The sequence below is a fragment of the Notechis scutatus genome, chromosome Z (assembly GCF_049901735.1).
Source record: "Notechis scutatus isolate UNSWTSFEM ecotype Mainland chromosome Z, rNotScu1.2, whole genome shotgun sequence".
NCBI lineage: Eukaryota > Metazoa > Chordata > Lepidosauria > Squamata > Elapidae > Notechis > Notechis scutatus.
The window spans coordinates 117,155,071-117,177,194 of record NC_142025.1 but is presented as its reverse complement, the minus strand read 5'-3'; the positions used below and the strand labels follow the sequence as shown (position 1 = coordinate 117,177,194).

General features: G+C 48.2%; 2 protein-coding genes and 1 long non-coding RNA gene across 4 annotated transcripts in view; 2 read left to right on the top strand and 1 right to left on the bottom strand.

Annotated features, from left to right (window-relative positions):
- Positions 1-1,357: 1,357 nt before the first annotated feature.
- On the top strand, positions 1,358-4,334 carry FITM1 (fat storage inducing transmembrane protein 1; the record flags this gene model as incomplete). Its single annotated transcript, XM_026683100.2, has 2 exons — positions 1,358-1,806; positions 3,653-4,334. Coding segments are annotated over 2 exons (1,068 nt in total), but the record flags the coding sequence as incomplete, so codon positions are not given.
- A 2,061-nt stretch (positions 4,335-6,395) lies between these two features.
- PSME1 (proteasome activator subunit 1) overlaps positions 6,396-22,124 on the top strand; it is a 20,394-nt gene continuing 4,665 nt past the window's right edge. Inside the window, exons 1-6 of one of the 2 annotated variants that reach the window (XM_026683103.2) lie at positions 6,396-6,752; positions 8,023-8,055; positions 8,775-8,837; positions 10,145-10,246; positions 12,742-12,808; positions 21,684-21,781. In XM_026683103.2, the coding sequence (XP_026538888.1) occupies positions 6,714-6,752; positions 8,023-8,055; positions 8,775-8,837; positions 10,145-10,246; positions 12,742-12,808; positions 21,684-21,781 (402 nt within the window). In that variant the 5' untranslated portion in view covers positions 6,396-6,713. Of the gene's footprint in view, positions 6,753-8,022; positions 8,056-8,774; positions 8,838-10,144; positions 10,247-12,738; positions 12,809-21,683; positions 21,782-22,124 lie in introns of both variants that reach the window. The other variant, XM_026683102.2, reaches the window with a different exon arrangement.
- Positions 8,778-21,729, bottom strand: LOC148129176 (uncharacterized). Its single transcript, XR_015745655.1, has 2 exons — positions 21,540-21,729; positions 8,778-11,167 (listed from the first exon to the last, which is right to left on the bottom strand). It is a non-coding gene; the product is annotated as an uncharacterized LOC148129176 (long non-coding RNA).

The following is a 22,124-nucleotide window of genomic DNA, read 5'->3' as shown; positions in this document are numbered from 1 at the left end:
GCCGTTTGGAGCACCGCCGCCACGTTTGGAGCTGCCGCTTCCACGTTGGGAGCACCGCCGCTGTTTGGAGCACCACCGCCATTTGGAGCGCCGCTGCCACTCCAAACACAGCGGCAGCTCCAAACACAGAAGCGGCAGCTCCAAACGTGGCGGCGGACTGGGCAGAAGGGAAAGCAACAGCGGCAGGTGCCAAAGGTCTTTGGTCTGCAGCAAAGGTGTTTGGTGGGAGTAGGGAGCTCTCTGCGCTTCGCCACGATCACCCGTTAGGAGCGGCTGGTGGTGAGGAATTGCTGCCCCCAGGGCGCTCCTAACAGCAAGACCCCCCACCCTTCCCCCCATTTTGCATGTTTTAAACTAGGTGTAAATTTGGGGGGGAGGGGCTTAATTTGATTTTATGCCTAGAAAACATGTGTCTTCCTGTTGGTGGAGGCCGTATTGTTGGAGAAGCACGGTACCTCCAACAAGCATCTGGCCTCAAACAGGCCGAAAAAATATTACTTACCTATATCCTCTCAGCGGGGCAGAGTGGATTGCCACTCCTCAACTGTGTTACTCCCCAGTAGTAACAAAGCCGGTAAGTGTTTTCGGAAAGCTGTTTGTGCACGCAAAGCACACAATCTCCCACCACTGACCGGTGACTGTTACATAGAAGTTGGGTTGACAAAATCGGAAAGGAGAAGGCGATAAGGTTAGCTGGGCAAGCCAAAGGAAATAATCAAAACCATTAAAAAGCAAAAGTATAGAATATTTCAGAATTGTGGAAAAATACGGCCTACTTCACTTAATCCTCCAGAGAAAGATTGAAGGCAAATGAGGTCCAGGCAGAAAAAGAACAACCTCATGGATTCAGAATCTAAGGGACTGGGTTTGGACAAAACTCAGCAAGCACTTTTTCGTGTGGGTGTTGATCAAAATTGGATTGCCAACATCTGATGACGGATATGGCACAAGAAGCAGCAGCTCGGCCAGCGGGTTGGACTAGATGACCTACAAGGTCCCTTCCCACTCTATTCTGAACGATTGAGTCTCCACTTCCAATCTCTGACGGGGAATAAAAATTTGGCGGGGGCGCAGAAGGATAGGAGAGAGAGAGGGGTGGAGGGAGAGAAAGAATAATTTGAGGACTCCTGATCTCTTAGGACGAGGAGACCAATTTGCTTTGGTTTGTTTTTCTTTTGATAAGGTCTCTGACCTCAGAAGAAAATCCCAAAGGGTTCAACCAAGGAGCAAAACTTTGGCTCAAAGTTTCTTCCAGTCTTTTTTTTTTTCTCTCTGTTCTTTTTTTTTTGAGATCCTTGCCAACCGATCCTTGATCTCCACCCACGGAAGTCCGTAAGGGACAGCCGGTCCCCCCTAATCCTTGTGCCCTTGTGTCCTTCACTCGGTTGTTCGAGCCCAGCTCGGGCGACATGCCCACAGCTGTCGCCGGGCGTCATTTTTAACATGTTGGGTTCCCCCCTCCGCCTCCACTCCCTCCCATCGACTCTTTTTCTCCTTCGTTCCTCGCCGCCGGGGCATCTTCGCGTCTTCCTTCAGGTGGGCTGATCCAAAGAGGGGAGGGCATGGCAGAAAGAACAGCCCCCAAAAGCCCTTCTCGCTTCTGGCCACAGGCGCGGGATGGGCCCGATCCCTGGGCCAGGCGCTGGTGGTTTTCTGGAGCAACCAGTACGCTTGGCTTCTCGGGGTGCCAGGCCTCCGTCGCGCTTACCACCTGTGGCTGGCCTCCGTGGTCATTTTTGGGCCGCTGCTTCAGTTCTACGTCAATCCCCGGGCCATCTTTGCCAACCATCACAACTTCTTTAACATGTGAGTGATTGCGTGTGTGTGTGTTTTTTTTTCTTTTTTCTTGGGTGAGTGGGTGGGTTGGCGAGTGTGGTGGGAGCTGCGATCAGCTCCAGGGAAATTAAAGCGATTAAAATTTTATTTACTCGGTTACATTTTATTTGATTTCTATAACTAAACGAGAACCGGGGGGGCTCTCGATTCAAATATATATATAAACATATTCCAATTAAAATCTTACCATCTTTTTAATTCCTAAATCATCTTTGCACAAGGTCACCCAAGGTTACAGCTAGTCCTCGACTTATACAACAATTTGTTCGGTGACTGTTAAAACTCACGGCATCGCTGGGGGGAAAAAAATGTGTCTTAGGACCGTTTTTCGCACTTAATGACCGTTTCAGCATTTCCCCTGGTCGCGTGATCAGAATTCAATCAATCACAGTTGGAAGGGACCTTGTAGGTCATCTAGTCCAGCCCACTGCCCAAGCTGGTGCTGCTGCTTGTGCCGTATCGAGATGCTTGACTCATGACGGTTGCAGCATCCCGGGGTCCCACCATCCCCCTTCTGTGACCTGACAAAGTCAATGGAGAAGCCAGATTCACTTAACCTGTGTAACTGACTTAACGACTGCAGTGATTCACTTAACAACTGCGACAAGAAAAGTCGTAAAACAGAGCAAAGCCCCACTTAACAAACATTTCACTTAGCAACAGGAATTTGGGGCTCAATTATGGCTGTAATTTGAGGACTACCTGTAATCCATTCTTCCAGCTTTAACAGTTTCATATAACAGATACAACAAGTAGTCCTCAATTCATGACTGCAATTGAGCCCTGAAATAAGGTCATAAGTCATGCTGGTCGTTAAGCAGATCACCGAATGACCATGCCTGATTTTTTTAAAAAATGCATTCATTCCTTCAGTTTCCATGCCCCCGCCCCCACTCAACTAAGTGACACTTGATTTTTTTTTATACGGCGGTCGTTAAACAAATCTATTGTCCACCATGGGTATTTTGTGTTGGAACCGCCAGTTTCCAGCAAAACAATGTCGTAAATCAGGTGAATATGAGACACTGCAAAAGGCCATAAATGCAAACCAGTTGTGATGGGAGTGGCCGGCCATCGGAATTTTGAAATTGGATCATAAATAGCCCTGGAACTTCAAATAGTCGCTAAATCACTCGTTGTAAGTTGAGGACTACGTACCCTTGATTTCAACGTTCATATCTTTCCCTTAATCCCTTCTCTGGTGGGTCTGAAGTCTCGCCATTCTTTCACCCGGCTGCATCGTTATAAATTGAACGAAAAGAAAAATCTATACAGGTAGTCCTCGGCTTACAACAGTTCATTTAGTGACCGTTCAAAGTTACAACGGCACAGAAAAAGGGACCGTTTTTCACATTTAACAACGGTTGCCACATTCCCCCAGAGGTCATGTGCTCCAAATTTAGCCGCTTGACAACCGATTCATATTTGTGACGATCGCAGCGCCCCTGGGTCACGCGATCCCCTTTTGCGACCAGCAAAGTTAACGAGGAAGCTGAACAGTATTACTAACAGAACAACTGCAGTGAATTCTCTTACCAACGGCAGCAAGAAAGGTGATAACATGAGCCAAAACGTCACCTAAACGCCCATCTCGCTTAGCGATGGAAATTTCAGATGCGATTGTGATCGTTAAGTCCAGGACTACCTGTAATTCAGTGTTTTACCTGGAACCAGGAATCCTTGAAGCATCCAGGTGGAACGTGGCCATCTTAGTGTGCGCAGATCCTGGCTTGTTTCCCTCTCGCTCATCCTGGCTCCATTCAGATCGGCGATTCTCACCCTACCCCTCATCCTTTTTTTTCCCTCCTCACCCCAGAAAATTTGTCAGATCTGCCTGGGGCTGGACCTGCATTTTCCTCGGTGGCTTCATCCTTCCCGTGGTCTACCTGGCCACCCACCAGATCCTGCTCACCTTCCGCCACTTGGCCCGCTTGGCAGTGGGCGCCGGGCTCTGGCTCGGTGCCACAGAAGCTTTCCTGCTGATTGAGAACCTAACCGGCTACTGCTTCGACCCCGTGCCGGAAGGGATCCTGGTTAACAGCCTGCCGGACAAGTGGACGTGCCTCCACAAAGGCCACAAATGGCACGGCTACGACGTCTCGGACCACACCTTCCTGCTCACCTTCTGCTGCCTGCTGATGGTAGAGGAGATGGCCATCTTCCGGCGTTACCTGGCACAGGGCCACCCCGCCGGAGTCCCACTGCGCCTCATTTTCCTGCTTAACATCCTCCTCCTCCTCCTCTGGAACTTTCTGCTAGCGTGCACGGTGGTTTACCTCTACGACTACAGCCACAAAGTCGTGGGAGCTGCCATCGCCACCCTGTGCTGGTTCCTCACCTACCGGTGCTGGTACCGCTGCCCGTGCTCCCCGGGGAGACCCGGCGCCGGCCTCTTTCTCCGGGGAATCCCGAAAGAGGCCACGAGGCAGAATTGAATGTCTGCCGAAAGTCGGAGCGCTCCGTCAGTGGGCCCAAATAAAGGGAGGACTCTTTCCAAAGCTCTTTGTGGTTTCTGTGGGGATCCGAAGAAGGAAAGGCCTCTGCTGTGCCAGTTTACAAAAAGGGGTACGGAGCCCCGAGTCTGTCTCTCCCTTTATTATTACCGTCTTTCCCCGAAAATAAGACCTTGTCTTATATTTTTTGCCACCCAAAAAGGCACCAGCTCTTATTTTCGGGGGATATCCTCCCCTGACTAGCCTCCCTTTCGCTGTCAGAGGACTTCAGGAGCTTCTTCTGTGGCCGGCAAGGCTTTCCTGAAGGCCTCTTGCAGCCGATAACAGCTGATAATTCTGGAGCGATCCGGAGCTTTGTTCTCAGCTCCAGGAAAGCCTTGCCGGCTGCCGAAGAAATGGGCTGGCAAGGCAGGTGTGCGAGGCCTGGATACAACTGTCCAAAGGCAAGTTGCAGGGCAGCTCCGCCACCACCCCAATCCCCACCCAAGCTTAATTTTTACCTGTCCATTCTTGAGTGGGCAGGATCTTAATTAGGGCTTATTTTGTGGGTAGGGCTTATATTGGGCGCCCATGTAAAAATCAAACTAGGATTTACTTTCAGGGTAGGTCATATTTTTGGGGAAATGGTATTATATTATTATTGATCATCACATAGTCAGGCAGATATTCAGACTGGGTTTAGCATTTTTGAATAGTTATCGAGTCCTTACCAAGGACCTAAGCAGATTATTATTGTTGTTGTTGTTTTAATTAATTAGGGAACTTTTTACAGCTATCACTAGAACACTGTTTCTCAACCTGGGCTGCTTTAAGATGGGTGGACTTTAACTCCCAGAATTCCAAAGCGGAAGGAGGGGGGGTTAGAGGAATAGGGAATTCTGGGAGCTGAAGTCCACCGGCCTTAAAGGGGCCAGGGTTGAGAAACACTGAGCTAGAACATAATAACGGTGGTGATGATAACGAGAAGATGACACGTGTGGAATGTTTTTTTCCAAGCTTGGTGCCGAGCTGGCTAAGGAGTTGGGACAAAATGCACTGGGAACAAGTCCAGCCAAAGAAGATTTTTCTGCATTTTCTTACATTATTGTTCATTTCTCTTGGCAGGGACAGACAGACAGACAAAAATATAATTCTGTTGCACTATCTATCTCCATTTTGCTATATCTAGTATCAATCTAATATACCTACATTTATCTATCCACCCATCATCTTCTCATCTATATCTACCTACATTTATCTATCTATCTATCTATCTATCTATCTATCTATCTATCTATCTATCTATCTATCTATCTATCTATCTATCTATCTATCTATCTATCTATCTATCTATCTATCTATCTATCATCTCACTCTATCTATCTATCTATCTATCTATCTATCTATCTATCTATCTATCTATCTATCTATCTATCTATCTATCTATCTATCTATCTATCTATCTATCTATCTATCTATCTATCTATCTATCTATCTATCTATCTATCTATCTATCTAGCTATCTATCATCTATCTACCTACCTACATATCTACTTACCTATTTACACTTATTTATCCATCCATCCATCAATTATCATGTATCCATCTCTACCATCTATCTACCTACATTTTTCAATACATCCATCTATCCTGTCGATTCCTTTATCACCCAGTATTTCTCATCCCTTGGCTGATTTAAGATCTGTGGATTTCAATGCCCAGAATTCCCCAGCCGATAAGGCTGCCTGAGGAATTCTGGGTGTTGAAGTCCACCGGTCTTCCAAGTGGCCAGGAGTTGAGACATTTCTCAGAGACCATCCCTCCCTCTAACCAAAATAAAACGCGCTCTCTCTCTCTCTCTGTCTGTGTGTGTGTGTCAGTCAACCTCCAGGGCAGAACAATCACCCCACCCCTACTCCTCCCCCTGGGGTCTCAGCACGCCCCCAGCCGCCCCCTCCCCCAATTCCTTTCTTTGCGAGCGCTTCTTCTGCAAAAGAAACTCCACCCCACTCGGTGCCTTTGCAAAGCCTCCGGGGGGGCAAGGGGGGCGTGGACGGAACCCTGCCTACCTTGCAAGGCGGTTGTGTAAGATCAGGAATCGCCCCCGAAGCCCCGTTTCTTGCAGAGAGGGGAGCCTGGAAATGCTTGTTGCATGCAAAACCACCGGTGCATTTGCAGCGGGTGGGTGGCGGTCCGGGTGCACCGGTTGGATGCCGGCCTGCCAATTTGCCTGCCCTCCCTCCCCCCACCAGTTCCGACCCCGCCTCCCAGGGCTGGGAAGCCCTGCCCGGTTTCTCTTTCTCTCCTCCCAGCTTCTCTTTCGTTTTCGCTTCGCGCCTCAGCCGTTTCACGGAATCGACGCCTTTGCAAATTCTCCCCTCCAAACTCGGGTCAGCCCTTCGGACGTGCACAAAAACCCCGCTTCTTTCCTTTCTCCTCCTCCTGATGGCCACCCTAGAGGTCTCTCCCGTGTGCGAGGCGCAGGTAAACGGGTTGTGGGGGTGGGGAAAGATCCCGCGTCCTCTTCCTACACCGCGTGGGAGCGGCTTGCCCTGTTGGACTTCCGCTTGGAGGCTGCCTGGTAGGGGCTTTTTCCTCCCCTCCCCCGACGGGATCCGTCCAGCGTTGCCCTTTTTGGAGGTTGGGGAGGTTGGGTTGGGGGAGAGAGAAGCTTCACCTGTTGGATGGATCCCAGCAGGCGGGGAGGGGCCCCTGCTAAAATGGGGAGGGGGAAGGATCCTGGATGGGTGGGGGCAGGGAGAAATCAGAACAGGGTCCCGGGATCAAAGGCAGGCACGGAGGGGAATCCGCTCAGGACTGGGCTGTTTTGGGGTGGGTGGGTAAGGAGATCGAGGGGTGGTAAGAGCTGCACCTGTTGGATTGTTCCCTGCAAAGGGGGGCTTCTAAAATGGAGGAGGGGGAGGGGTGTGTGTGTGTGTGGATCCTGGGGGAATGGGAGAAATCAGAGCAGGATGGGGGGGTGTAGGGACATGTTTGAGGAGAGAAAGCTTCACCTGTTGAATTATTCCCTGCAGGCAGAGTGGGGCCCTGCTAAAATGGAGGTGGGGGGAGGGAAATCAGAGCAGGATCCTGGGATCAGAGGCAGGCAAGGAGGGAATCCACTCAGAACTAGGTTGTTTTGGGGGGTTAAGGGTTTTTGGGGGTGGGGAGGGGCTGTAGAGAGAAAGCTGCACCTGTTGGATTGCTCCAAGCAACCAGGCAGAATGGACACTGGGGGAGGAGGAGGCTTGGATTGGTCAGGGAAATCGGAGCAGGATCTGTGGAGTGAGGGGATTGTGGGGTGGGTGGCGGGTGGGATGTTTTTGAGGAGAGGAAGCTTCACCTGTTGAATTATTCTAAGCAACCTGCTAGAATGGGGGGAGGGGGCAAAGAAATCAGGAGCAGAGGGAGACTGTTTTGGGCGGTGCAGGAGGGGGTGTTTGGGGAAGAGCAGCTGAGAGAACAGCTTCACCTGTTGGATTGTTGTGGGCCCCCTGAAATGAAGTGGGGGGTTGGATGGGGCGTATCGAATCAGACCAAGGCACCAGGGTTCAGAAGCATTCAGGCAGGCAGGGAGGGGCTGCCTTGGCACCCCTTCCCATCTCCTGTCAAACGGCCGGCCGAGCGAGAAGTCCAACAGGTGTAGGGCAGGATCGGGTATCCCAGCGTCTGGCTAGGCGCCCGGGCTCCTTTTGTGCGGCTTCCAAGTTTTCCCCTTTCTTTCCCAATCCTTGTTTCTCTTTCTCTTCCCCAGGTGAACTCCTTCAAGGAGAACCTTTGCGTCCAGGTGAGAAAATTGGGGTACAGTTTCAACACCACACACCCCCGCCAAAATATTTTTTTGGGGGATGCGAAAAATAGGTCTTCAATTCCTCTGTCCTCCATCTTGTTTCATCCTCTCATGACCTCCCCAGCAAATATAGAGGGCATGTAGAAATCGAATGAATACAGAAAATATTTATTCAATGTTCAAGAAAATAAATAGCCCATGGTCCACGCCATTCAGGAATATTGGAAATTCTATTTCACCAATAATAATAGTAATAGTTATTATTATTATTTCTGAACATCTGGCTGACTGCAACAAAACCATATTAATATTTAAAGATGGCTGCAAGTGTTGATTATTGGTGCCAAACTTTTTAGTCCCATAAAATATTGTAATTATAAAAAGTTTTTAATTTTATTTACTGTAAAATACATTTTATTTCATTTAATGTAAAATGTTTTGAATTTAATTTACTGTAAAATGTTTTGAATTTAATTTCATGTAAATGATTTTTGTTTCATGTAAATGTTTTTACATGGATGTAAAACGTTTTTCACTTCATTTAATATGAAATGTTTTTCGTTTCATTTCACATGAAATATTTTGAATGTTTTTTTATTTAATTTGGAAAAGACTGCGTTGGGCGGTCCCAAAAATATTCTTATTTCTTCTTTTCATCGACAGATATTTTTAAATGCATTCCAACTTTTAATATTTCTTTTCTTCCTCTCCTTGAGGCCGAAGAACTTGTCGCCAGAAGATTTCCTGAGAAAGTTGTAGAACTCAGTAATTTTCTGAAGGTAAGGCAGCCTTCGGGCGGATTTACAAATGAAAATTAAAAAGATAAAAAGAAATGAATAATTGAGGCGTAGAAAAGGGTTGAGAATAGAATTGTTTGCAAAAAAACACTACTCAAAATATAGAACCAAGCCATACATTTAGTCCTCAAGTTACGACCACAATCAAGCCCAAAATATCTGTTGCTAAACCACACATTTGTTGTGAGTTTTGCTTCATTTTATGACCTTTCTTCCTGCCATTTTTAAGTGAATCACTGCAGTTGTTAGTGAATCACTGCAGTTATTAGCCACATGGTTGTGAAACCGGCTTTATAGACTTTGCTTGTCAGACGGTCGCAAAAGGGGATCACACAACACAACCTTCATAAGTGTGAGTCGGTTGCCGAGCATCTGAATTTCAGTTGCGTAACCACGGGAAGGCTGCCTCTGTCATAAGTGTGAAAAATGATCTCATTTGTTGTTTTGGGATAAATGTCTGATTCAGTTGCTAAAATAATGGATGAGCTTCACTAGCAATAGGATTGGCCTAAGAATATAGATAGTCCTCAACTTAACAACTGCAACAATTCACTTAACTATGGTGAAACAGGAAAAAACTCACTGAGCAAATGTTTCACTTAACAACAGAAATTGTGGTCGTAACTCGAGGACTACCTGTAGATGAAACAGCAATTATTAGCTTTGGAGGATGAATGGCTTAATAATTCCAAATTTTCAAAATTAAATTCTAACATTTATTCTGATGACAAAAATATAGGAATCCTGACACAGTCCTCAAGTTATGACCATCCCTATAGTGGCTATTCAGAATTACAGTGGTGCTAAAAAAAAGGAACTTACGGCCAGTCCTCAAACTTACGACCGTTGCAGTATCCCCACAGTCAGGTCATTAAAATTTTGGGCGCTTGGCAACTGTCCTCTATTTGTGACGGTTGCAGTATTGTGGGGTTGTGTGATCAGATTTTGCAACCTTCCCGGCCGGCTTCCGACAAGCAAGGCAATGGGGGAAGCTGAATTCACTTAACAACTGCATTATTCACTTAACAACTGGGCTTAACGAATGGTCATAAAATTGGGTGTGACTCAGTAACTGCCTTGTTTAGCAATGGATGTTCTCCTATTTGCGGTCATAATTCGAGGACTATGTTTTGCACCATTGAGTCTTCCTAATTTGCTTTATTCTGAAACATTCTTCAGGGTCGGGAAACTGAGCCGGGTGCGAGTTTGAATCACTTTTGCGCTCAAACGAGGAGACGATGCTCAGAACATCAAACAGGAAGCAAAATATCTCTGTTATCTCTTTGTAGGCCCCTGAATTGAATGTGGCAGACCTGGTTTCGCTCCGTGCCGAATTAGATATCCCCGTGCCAGATCCCAAAAAGGACGAGGAACGTCGCAAACAGCGGGAGGTAAGCAAGAACACATAATTGTGTGGAAGGCCGCGAAGCCCCAGTGTCTGCGGACATTTTTGGTTTGTAAAAACATGGCTTCTCTTTTACACGATCCTCTCTGGTAAATCTTGCTGATTTGAATTGCTCGACAAACCAGATGAGTTATCAGCAATCCTGCTTTGTTTGACTGTTAAGTTGCCAAAAAGTCCTTTACGGGGGTTTGAAATGGTTATTTTGGCAAGCCTGTTAGCAGGCAGAGAGGTCATGTAGTTGTTTGTCTAAAGAGGAGTGGACTTTGGATTTCAACTCCCAGAATTCCCTAGCCAGCATGGCCGAATGGGGAATTCTGGGAGTTCAAGTTCATCTTAAAGCTTGCTGGCTGGGGAATTCTGGGAGTTGAAGTCCACACATCTTAAAGCATGCTGGATGAGGAATTCTGGGAGTTGAGGTCCACGCATCTTTAAAGCATGCTGCCTAGGGAATTCTGGGAGTTGCATCTTAAGGCATGTTGACTGGAGCATTCTGGGAATTACAAGTCCATGCATCTTCAAAGCATGGCTGACTGGGAGTTGAAATCCATGTTGAAGCATGTTGACTGGAGAATTCTGGAGTTGTAGTTCATCTTAAAGCATGTTGACTGAGGAATTCTGGGATTTGAAGTCCATCCATCTTAAAGCATGCTGACTAGGGAATTTTGGGAGTTGTAGTTCATCCATCTTAAAGCATGCTGACTGGAGAATTCTGGGAGATGAAGTCCATCCATCTTAAAGCATGCTGACTGAGGAATTCTGGGAGTTGAAACCCATCCATCTTAAAGCATGCTGACTGGAGAATTCTGGGAGTTGAAACCCATCCATCTTAAAGCAGGCTGACTGGAGAATTCTGGGAGTTAATGTCCATCCATCTTGAAACACAGTTTTAAAGTGTCTTCATCCTGGCCTAGAAGACATTCACATCCAGAGAAAAATCAACTGATTCTAAAACCTTAAATCATTTGTGTCCTTGAACAAAAGGCCGGTTCTTATCCCAGATCCCCTCAGGAGATCCCCGCAGGGAAGGTGGATCTATCCTTTTTCTCCCCCTCCCCAAGAGACCCCAGGAGACCCAGCCAAAGTTGCAAAAAAAGGCAAAACTTTTCCTTATTTTCCCAACTGGAATTCAACCAGCTGAAGAAAAGCAGTCGATCCTGTTACGATTCCACCCTGATTTAATTTCTACCTTCTCCTCTGGCCAGAGGGATAAAGAGAATTTCTTGGCACATTTTTATGGTTAAGTAACGCTTGGGGTTTTTTAATCCAACCTGCTCCGTTGGGAAACGGCTGTGGGGTGTCCTAAGTCTTCCACACCCTAATTTTGCCATGTCAGTTCTTTTGAGCGTGACAAAAGGCATTTTAATCTCTAGCAGGCTTATAAGTTAATTTTCACAGGGTAAATAGAGGCAGTCCTTGACTTACAACCATAATTGAAACCAAATTTATGTTGCTAAATGAAACACTTCTTAAGGGAGCTTGGCCTCATTTTACTCACTTTTCATGCCGCCGCTGTTAAGTGAATCGCTGTAATTGTTAAATGAATCATGCAGTCGTTAAGCAAATCCAGCTTCCCCATTGACTTGGCTTGTCGGAAGCCATCCGGGAAGGTCGCAAAAGGGGTTGACATGACCCCCCCGGGATGCCACAACCGCCATAAATGCATGCCAGCCCAGTTGCCAAGCCTCCAAAGTTTGATCGTGTTTGATGCTGCCTTGGTCATAGCTATGAGAGCCTATTGAACGATCACTAAATGAATGGTAGTAAGTTGAGGACTACCTATATTTTGGAGAACCAGGATAAAAAAGGAGGAAGACGGATATTTTTGTAGGTACTTACAACCAGCTATGATATTCATGTGAAATCAAGCTGGTAGGTTAGGGCTGGAGATATTTCATTTTTTAGGTTAAATGTTGGGTTAGGTTAGGTTAAATTAGCGTTAGGTTAAATGTTGCATATTTTAGATGGCCAGAATTTTTCTGGGTTTCCTTTTCCTCTCCCTCATTGTCTCCTTCCTTCCCTCCCTCCCTCTTCCCTTCCTTCTCTACTTCTCTATCCCTCCCTTCTTCCCTTCATTTTTCCTTCCCTCCTCTCCTTCCTTCCTTCCCTCCCTCTTTCCTTCTCTACCTCCATCCCTCCCTACTTCCCTTCTCTTCCTTCATTTTTCCCCTCTCCTTCCTTGCCTTCTCTTCCTCCCGCCTTCCCTGCCTCCTTCCCTTCTTTCATTTTTTCCCTCCCTCCTTTCATCCCTCCCTCTTTCCTTTCTTCTTTCTTTCCCTTCCTCCCCTACTTCCCTTCCTTCTCTCTCTCTCCCCCCACTCCCTCCATTTCTTCCCTCCTTCTTTCCTTCTCTGCCTCCCTTCCATTTCTTCCTTCCCACCCTCCCACCTTCCTCCATTTCTTCCCTTCCCTTCATCCCTCCCTCCCTCTTCTTTCTTTTTCTTTCTTTCTTTCATTCCTTCCCTCCTCCCCCCCTTCCAGCAGAAAGAAGAGAAGGAGGAGAAAAAAGAAGAGAAGACTGCTAAGAAGGCATCAGAGGATGAAGAGAAAGGTAGAAAGTGGCCGAGAGGACTCCTGGGGAAAGGGAACTGTTTGGCTGCTTCACGTTGGAGAATTTGTCATGTTCTCAAATCAAGCTTTGCGCAGCCCTTTACAAGGTCAAAAAAGTCAGGATAGGAGTCGCGACTGATGCTCTGTCTCCTTTTTGATGAGTATTAAAGTTGAAGTCCACACATCTTAAGATGGTGGACTTCAACTCCCGGGATTCCCCAGCCAACATGGGAGACAGCAAGCTCAGTCACTTAAGATGGGTGGACTCCAACTCTCAGAAATCCCTAGCCAGCATAGAATCCCGGGAGTTGAAGTCCACCATCTTAAGTGGCTGAGGTTGCTTTTCTCCCATGTTGGCTGGGGAATCCCAGGAGTTGAATTCCACCATCTAATGAGGCTGAGGTTGTTGTCTCCCATGTTGGCTGGGGAATCCCGGGAGTTGAATTCCACCATCTTAAGTGGCTGAGGTTGTTGTCTCCCATGTTGGCTGGGGAATCCCAGGAGTTGAATTCCACCATCTTAAGTGGCTGAGGTTGTTGTCTCCCATGTTGGCTTGGGAATCCCGGGAGTTGAATTCCACCATCTTAAGTGGCTGAGGTTGTTGTCTCCCATGTTGGCTGGGGAATCCCAGGAGTTGAATTCCACCATCTTAAGTGGCTGAGGTTGTTGTCTCCCATGTTGGCTTGGGAATCCCGGAGTTGAATTCCACCATCTTAAGTGGCTGAGGTTGTTGTCTCCCATGTTGGCTTGGGAATCCCGGGAGTTGAATTCCACCATCTTAAGTGGCTGAGGTTGCTGTCTCCCATGTTGGCTGGGGAATCCCGGAGTTGAATTCCACCATCTTAAGTGGCTGAGGTTGTTGTCTCCCATGTTGGCTTGGGAATCCCGGAGTTGAATTCCACCATCTTAAGTGGCTGAGGTTGCTTTTCTCCCATGTTGGCTGGGGAATCCCGGGAGGTGAATTCCACCATCTTAAGTGGCTGAGGTTGTTGTCTCCCATGTTGGCTTGGGAATCCCGGGAGTTGAATTCCACCATCTTAAGTGGCTGAGGTTGCTTTTCTCCCATGTTGGCTGGGAATCCCGGAGTTGAAGTCCACCATCTTAAGTGGCTGAGGTTGCTGTCTCCCATGTTGGCTGGGGAATCCCGGAGTTGAAGTCCACCATCTAATGTGGCTGAGGTTGTTGTCTCCCATGTTGGCTGGGAATCCCGGGAGTTGAATTCCACCATCTTAAGTGGCTGAGGTTGTTGTCTCCCATGTTGGCTGGGGAATCCCGGGAGTTGAAGTCCACCATCTAATGTGGCTGAGGTTGTTGTCTCCCATGTTGGCTGGGAATCCCGGGAGGTGAATTCCACCATCTTAAGTGGCTGAGGTTGTTGTCTCCCATGTTGGCTGGGAATCCCGGGAGGTGAATTCCACCATCTTAGTGGCTGAGGTTGCCGTCTCCCATGTTGGCTGGGAATCCCGGGAGTTGAATTCCACCATCTAATGTGGCTGAGGTTGCCGTCTCCCATGTTGGCTGGGGAATCCCGGGAGTTGAATTCCACCATCTAATGTGGCTGAGGTTGCTGTCTCCCATGTTGGCTGGGGAATCCCGGGAGTTGAAGTCCACCATCTTAAGTGGCTGAGGTTGTTGTCTCCCATGTTGTCTGGGGAATCCCGGGAGGTGAATTCCACCATCTTAAGTGGCTGAGGTTGCTGTCTCCCATGTTGGCTGGGGAATCCCGGGAGTTGAATTCCACCATCTTAAGTGGCTGAGGTTGCTTTTCTCCCATGTTGGCTGGGGAATCCCGGGAGGTGAATTCCACCATCTTAAGTGGCTGAGGTTGTTGTCTCCCATGTTGTCTGGGGAATCCCGGGAGGTGAATTCCACCATCTTAAGTGGCTGAGGTTGCTGTCTCCCATGTTGTCTGGGGAATCCCGGGAGGTGAATTCCACCATCTTAAGTGGCTGAGGTTGCTGTCTCCCATGTTGGCTGGGGAATCCCGGGAGTTGAAGTCCACCATCTTAAGTGGCTGAGGTTGTTGTCTCCCATGTTGGCTGGGGAATCCCGGGAGGTGAATTCCACCTTCTTAAGTGGCTGAGGTTGCTTTTCTCCCATGTTGGCTGGGGAATCCCGGGAGTTGAATTCCACCATCTTAAGTGGCTGAGGTTGTTGTCTCCCATGTTGGCTGGGGAACCCCGGGAGTTGAATTCCCCCATCTAATGTGGCTGAGGTTGTTGTCTCCCATGTTGGCTGGGGAATCTCGGGAGTTGAATTCCACCATCTTAAGTGGCTGAGGTTGTTGTCTCCCATGTTGGCTGGGGAATCTCGGGAGTTGAATTCCACCATCTTAAGTGGCTGAGGTTGTTGTCTCCCATGTTGGCTGGGGAACCCCGGGAGTTGAATTCCACCATCTTAAGTGGCTGAGGTTGCTTTTCTCCCATGTTGTCTTGGGAATCCCGGGAGTTGAATTCCACCATCTTAAGTGGCTGAGGTTGTTGTCTCCCATGTTGGCTGGGGAACCCGGGAGTTGAATTCCCATCTAATGTGGCTGAGGTTGTTGTCTCCCATGTTGGCTGGGAACCCCGGGAGTTGAAGTCCACCATCTTAAGTGGCTGAGGTTGTTGTCTCCCATGTTGGCTGGGGAACCCCGGGAGTTGAATTCCACCATCTTAAGTGGCTGAGGTTGCTTTTCTCCCATGTTGTCTTGGGAATCCCGGGAGTTGAATTCCACCATCTAATGTGGCTGAGGTTGCTTTTCTCCCATGTTGTCTTGGGAATCCCGGGAGTTGAATTCCACCATCTAATGTGGCTGAGGTTGCTTTTCTCCCATGTTGTCTTGGGAATCCCGGGAGTTGAATTCCACCATCTTAAGTGGCTGAGGTTGTTGTCTCCCATGTTGGCTGGGGAACCCCGGGAGTTGAATTCCCCCATCTAATGTGGCTGAGGTTGTTGTCTCCCATGTTGGCTGGGGAACCCCGGGAGTTGAAGTCCACCATCTTAAGTGGCTGAGGTTGTTGTCTCCCATGTTGGCTGGGAACCCCGGGAGTTGAATTCCACCATCTAATGTGGCTGAGGTTGTTGTCTCCCATGTTGGCTGGGGAATCCCGGGAGTTGAATTCCACCATCTTAAGTGGCTGAGGTTGTTGTCTCCCATGTTGGCTGGGGAATCCCGGGAGTTGAATTCCACCTTCTTAAGTGGCTGAGGTTGTTGTCTCCCATGTTGGCTGGGGAATCCCGGGAGTTGAATTCCACCTTCTTAAGTGGCTGAGGTTGTTGTCTCCCATGTTGTCTTGGGAATCCCGGGAGTTGAATTCCACCTTCTTAAGTGGCTGAGGTTGTTGTCTCCCATGTTGGCTGGGAATCCCGGGAGTTGAATTCCACCTTCTTAAGTGGCTGAGGTTGCTTTTCTCCCATGTTGTCTTGGGAATCCCGGAGTTGAATTCCACCATCTAATGTGGCTGAGGTTGCTTTTCTCCCATGTTGGCTGGGAATCCCGGGAGTTGAATTCCACCATCTTAAGTGGCTGAGGTTGCTTTTCTCCCATGTTGTCTTGGGAATCCCGGGAGTTGAATTCCACCATCTAATGTGGCTGAGGTTGTTGTCTCCCATGTTGGCTGGGGAATCCCGGAGTTGAATTCCACCATCTTAAGTGGCTGAGGTTGTTGTCTCCCATGTTGGCTGGGGAATCCCGGGAGTTGAATTCCACCATCTTAAGTGGCTGAGGTTGCTGTCTCCCATGTTGGCTTGGGAATCCCGGGAGTTGAATTCCACCATCTTAAGTGGCTGAGGTTGTTGTCTCCCATGTTGGCTGGGGAATCCCGGGAGTTGAATTCCACCTTCTTAAGTGGCTGAGGTTGTTGTCTCCCATGTTGGCTGGGGAATCCCGGGAGTTGAATTCCACCTTCTTAAGTGGCTGAGGTTGTTGTCTCCCATGTTGTCTTGGGAATCCCGGGAGTTGAATTCCACCTTCTTAAGTGGCTGAGGTTGTTGTCTCCCATGTTGGCTGGGGAATCCCGGGAGTTGAATTCCACCTTCTTAAGTGGCTGAGGTTGCTTTTCTCCCATGTTGTCTTGGGAATCCCGGGAGTTGAATTCCACCATCTAATGTGGCTGAGGTTGCTTTTCTCCCATGTTGGCTGGGGAATCCCGGGAGTTGAATTCCACCATCTTAAGTGGCTGAGGTTGCTTTTCTCCCATGTTGGCTGGGAATCCCGGGAGTTGAATTCCACCATCTAATGTGGCTGAGGTTGTTGTCTCCCATGTTGGCTGGGAATCCCGGGAGTTGAATTCCACCATCTTAAGTGGCTGAGGTTGTTGTCTCCCATGTTGGCTGGGGAATCCCGGGAGTTGAATTCCACCATCTTAAGTGGCTGAGGTTGCTGTCTCCCATGTTGGCTGGGGAATCCTGGGAGTTGAATTCCACCATCTTAAGTGGCTGAGGTTGCTGTCTCCATGTTGGCTGGGGAATCCCGGGAGTTGAATTCCACCATCTAATGTGGCTGAGGTTGTTGTCTCCCATGTTGGCTGGGGAATCCCGGGAGTTGAATTCCACCATCTAATGTGGCTGAGGTTGCTGTCTCCCATGTTGGCTGGGGAACCCGGGAGTTGAATTCCACCATCTAATGTGGCTGAGGTTGCTGTCTCCCATGTTGGCTGGGGAACCCCGGGAGTTGAATTCCACCATCTAATGTGGCTGAGGTTGTTGTCTCCCATGTTGGCTGGGAATCCCGGAGTTGAATTCCACCATCTAATGTGGCTGAGGTTGCTGTCTCCCCATGTTGGCTGGGGAATCCCGGAGTTGAATTCCACCATCTAATGTGGCTGAGGTTGCTGTCTCCCATGTTGGCTGGGAACCCCGGGAGTTGAATTCCACCATCTAATGTGGCTGAGGTTGTTGTCTCCCATGTTGGCTGGGGAATCCCAGGAGTTGAATTCCACCATCTTAAGTGGCTGAGGTTGCTGTCTCCCATGTTGGCTGGGGAATCCCGGGAGTTGAAGTCCACCATCTAATGTGGCTGAGGTTGTTGTCTCCCATGTTGGCTGGGGAATCCCGGGAGTTGAATTCCACCATCTTAAGTGGTTGAGGTTGCTTTTCTCCCATGTTGGCTGGGGAATCCCGGGAGTTGAATTCCACCATCTTAAGTGGTTGAGGTTGCTTTTCTCCCATGTTGGCTGGGGAATCCCGGAGTTGAATTCCACCATCTTAAGTGGCTGAGGTTGCTGTCTCCCATGTTGGCTGGGGAATCCCGGGAGTTGAATTCCACCATCTTAAGTGGCTGAGGTTGCTGTCTCCCATGTTGGCTGGGGAATCCCGGGAGTTGAATTCCACCATCTTAAGTGGCTGAGGTTGCTGTCTCCCATGTTGGCTGGGGAATCCCAGGAGTTGAATTCCACCATCTTAAGTGGCTGAGGTTGCTTTTCTCCCATGTTGGCTGGGGAATCCCGGGAGTTGAATTCCACCATCTTAAGTGGCTGAGGTTGCTGTCTCCCATGTTGGCTGGGGAATCCCGGGAGTTGAATTCCACCATCTTAAGTGGCTGAGGTTGCTGTCTCCCATGTTGGCTGGGGAATCCCGGGAGTTGAATTCCACCATCTTAAGTGACTGAGGTTGTTGTCTCCCATGTTGGCTGGGGAATCCCGGGAGGTGAATTCCACCATCTTAAGTGGCTGAGGTTGTTGTCTCCCATGTTGGCTGGGGAATCCCGGGAGTTGAATTCCACCATCTTAAGTGGCTGAGGTTGCTTTTCTCCCATGTTGGCTGGGGAATCCCGGGAGTTGAATTCCACCATCTTAAGTGGCTGAGGTTGTTGTCTCCCATGTTGGCTGGGGAATCCCGGGAGGTGAATTCCACCATCTTAAGTGGCTGAGGTTGCTGTCTCCCATGTTGGCTTGGGAATCCCAGGAGTTGAATTCCACCATCTTAAGTGGCTGAGGTTGCTGTCTCCCATGTTGGCTGGGGAATCCCGGGAGTTGAATTCCACCATCTTAAGTGGCTGAGGTTGCTGTCTCCCATGTTGGCTGGGGAATCCCGGGAGTTGAATTCCACCATCTTAAGTGGCTGAGGTTGCTGTCTCCCATGTTGGCTGGGAATCCCGGGAGTTGAATTCCACCATCTTAAGTGGCTGAGGTTGTTGTCTCGCATGTTGGCTTGGGAATCCCGGGAGGTGAATTCCACCATCTTAAGTGGCTGAGGTTGCTTTTCTCCCATGTTGGCTGGGGAATCCCAGGAGTTGAATTCCACCATCTTAAGTGGCTGAGGTTGTTGTCTCCCATGTTGGCTGGGGAATCCCGGGAGTTGAATTCCACCATCTAATGTGGCTGAGGTTGCTGTCTCCCATGTTGGCTGGGGAATCCCAGGAGTTGAATTCCACCATCTTAAGTGGCTGAGGTTGTTGTCTCCCATGTTGGCTGGGGAATCCCGGGAGGTGAATTCCACCATCTAATGTGGCTGAGGTTGCTGTCTCCCATGTTGGCTGGGGAATCCCAGGAGTTGAATTCCACCATCTTAAGTGGCTGAGGTTGTTGTCTCGCATGTTGGCTTGGGAATCCCGGGAGGTGAATTCCACCATCTAATGTGGCTGAGGTTGCTGTCTCCCATGTTGGCTGGGGAATCCCAGGAGTTGAATTCCACCATCTTAAGTGGCTGAGGTTGTTGTCTCCCATGTTGGCTGGGGAATCCCGGGAGTTGAATTCCACCATCTTAAGTGGCTGAGGTTGTTGTCTCCCATGTTGTCTTGGGAATCCCAGGTGTTGAATTCCACCATCTTAAGTGGCTGAGGTTGCTTTTCTCCCATGTTGGCTGGGGAATCCCGGGAGGTGAATTCCACCATCTAATGTGGCTGAGGTTGCTGTCTCCCATGTTGGCTGGGGAATCCTGGGAGTTGAAATCCACCCTTCTTAAAGGGGCGAAACTCGAAAAACTTCTGTGGTCTTTTAAATCTATTTTTTGCTAATACAATCCCATTAAAAGATGGAATTGTGATAGGATCCGAGCAGCCCAACTCCCTGGGTGATCAGCTAAGTTGCAAGGATTTAGGGAGGCAGGAAGGGGCCTCTGGGGCAGGGTGTGAAGGCAATTAGCGTTGCACCAGGTTTTAAAAGCTACCTGATTGATTAACAAGATCTGTTCAACTTTCCAAGGCTGAAACTCTGGTTGGTTGGTTGTTGTTTTTTCTTCTTTTAATTTGTGACTTTGAATCCCAACTTTTATTATCTAGGTGCTAATTTCAGCAAGTTTACAGGCCATCCTCAACCATTCATTTTGTGACCTCATTATAAGTAGTCCTCAACCTACGATTAGAATTAAACTCCGAATTTTTGTGTTTTAAAAAGTGAGTTTCACTTCATGTTATGGCCTTTCCTGCCACCGTCATTAAGTGAATTGCTGCAGTTGTTACATTAGTCACATGGTTGCTAAGTGAATCTGGGACATCACCCATCACACACACACACCCGTTGTCTTTGCTTGTTGCAAAAGGGGATCGCGTGACCCGGGGACATAAATGCAAGTCAGTTGCCAAGCATCTGAATTTTGATCGCGTAACTGTGGGGAATGCTGCATGGTCGTAAGTGTGAAGAATAGTCCTAAATCACCTTTTTTCAGAGCCACCGTAACTTCAAATAGTCTCTAAATGAACTGTTGTATGTTGAGGGCTATCTGTACTGGAAGCAAGTAACTTACGACCTGGTCCTCGCACTTATGACCGTCACAGTATCTCCACAGTCATGTGATCAAAATTCCAGCGTTTCATAAGCAAAGTTGGGTGGGGAAGCTGGGTTCCTCTTAATGACCGTAGGCTTTACTTAACAACTGCAATGATTCATTTAACAACCTATGGCAAAAAGTGGTAAAATCAGGTACGGCTCACTTAACCATCTTGTGTCCCCATGGAAATTCAAGTGCCAATTGTGGTCATAAGTTGAGGACTACCATAGTTTCAATCCTTTGTATTCAGGCCAGCGATCTGGCCTTCAATTCCGTTGAAATCTATACAGATAACGTAGTCCTCAACTTATAACTAAATAGTTCATTTAGTGACCATTCCAAGTTACAATGACATTGAAAAAATTGGCAATTGACTCTTATTTATGACAGACACAGTGTCCCAGGTTGATGTGATCCTCTTTTGCAACATTTTCTGACGAGCAACGTCAATAGAGGAAGCCAAATTCACTCAACGAGCGTGTGACTCACTTAACGACTACAGTGATTCATTTAACAACTGTGGCAAGAAAGGTCATAAAATGGGGCAATACTTTCTTAACCAATGGCTTGCTTCTCAGTAGAAGGATTTGGCTCAATTGTGGTCGTAAGATGAGGATTACTGATATATACATATATATTTAAAAATAAGGAGAAATTTTCTGACAGGGGGAATCATTGAGCAGTGGAACTTCTGGCCACCAGAAGTTGTGGGAGCTCCAACACTGGAGGTTTTAAAGAGGAGATTGAACAACCATTTGTCTGAAATGGTATAGGGTCTCCTGCTTGAGCAGGGGGTTGGACTAGAAGACCTCCAAGGTCCCTTCCAACTCTGTTATTCATCCTTCTGCTGCTGCTCCTCCTCTTTTCTTCTTCCTCCTCCTCCTGCTCTTTTATAAGAAAAGATTGGACAACCATTTGTCTGAAATGGTGTAGGTTTCCTGCCTGAACAGTTGACTAGAAGACCTCCAAGGTCCCTTCCAACTCTGTGATTGTATCTTCTAAGTCGGGGACTACCAGATAATCAAACCCAACGGAATTCTTACCTTTCCATTCGGCTTCCTGCTTCCTTTTTATACCTATTCCCGCTTCCGTTTTATACCTAGCGTGGGAGGGCAGCCATGTTTTTCCCAGGGGTCTTTGCTCTGAACCCAATCCTGATCTCTCAAGCAGCTCTCCCTCTTCCCCAGCTCCACCGTGTGGCCCAGTTTGCCACAATGAGAAAATCACCGCTCTGCTGAACCGCGTCAAACCGGAAATCCAGGGAGCCAAGGAGAAACTGAATGTGGTGAGTAATGGCAAGGAATCGTAGCCAGGGGTGGGATTCAACCAGTGAAACAAACGGTTTGGTGAGCACGCGCGCCAAATTTGTGCTTTACACATGCGCGCACAGCGTTTCAAAACTTCCCGTTTTCAGCTCTTAACACTTACCTTCTACTGCAGTCCCGGGGAGCAAAACAGCTGTGCGAATCAGATGAGCTGCAAAACACGGAAATACAGGATAGATTAGGGCAGGGGTGGGTGGGGGCAGCAGATCACTGGAACTACCAGTTCACACGAACCGGTGCAAACCGGCAGAATCCCATCCTTGACCGTAGCTTACTTGTCTTTGAAAGTTTGCAGGCGAAGGT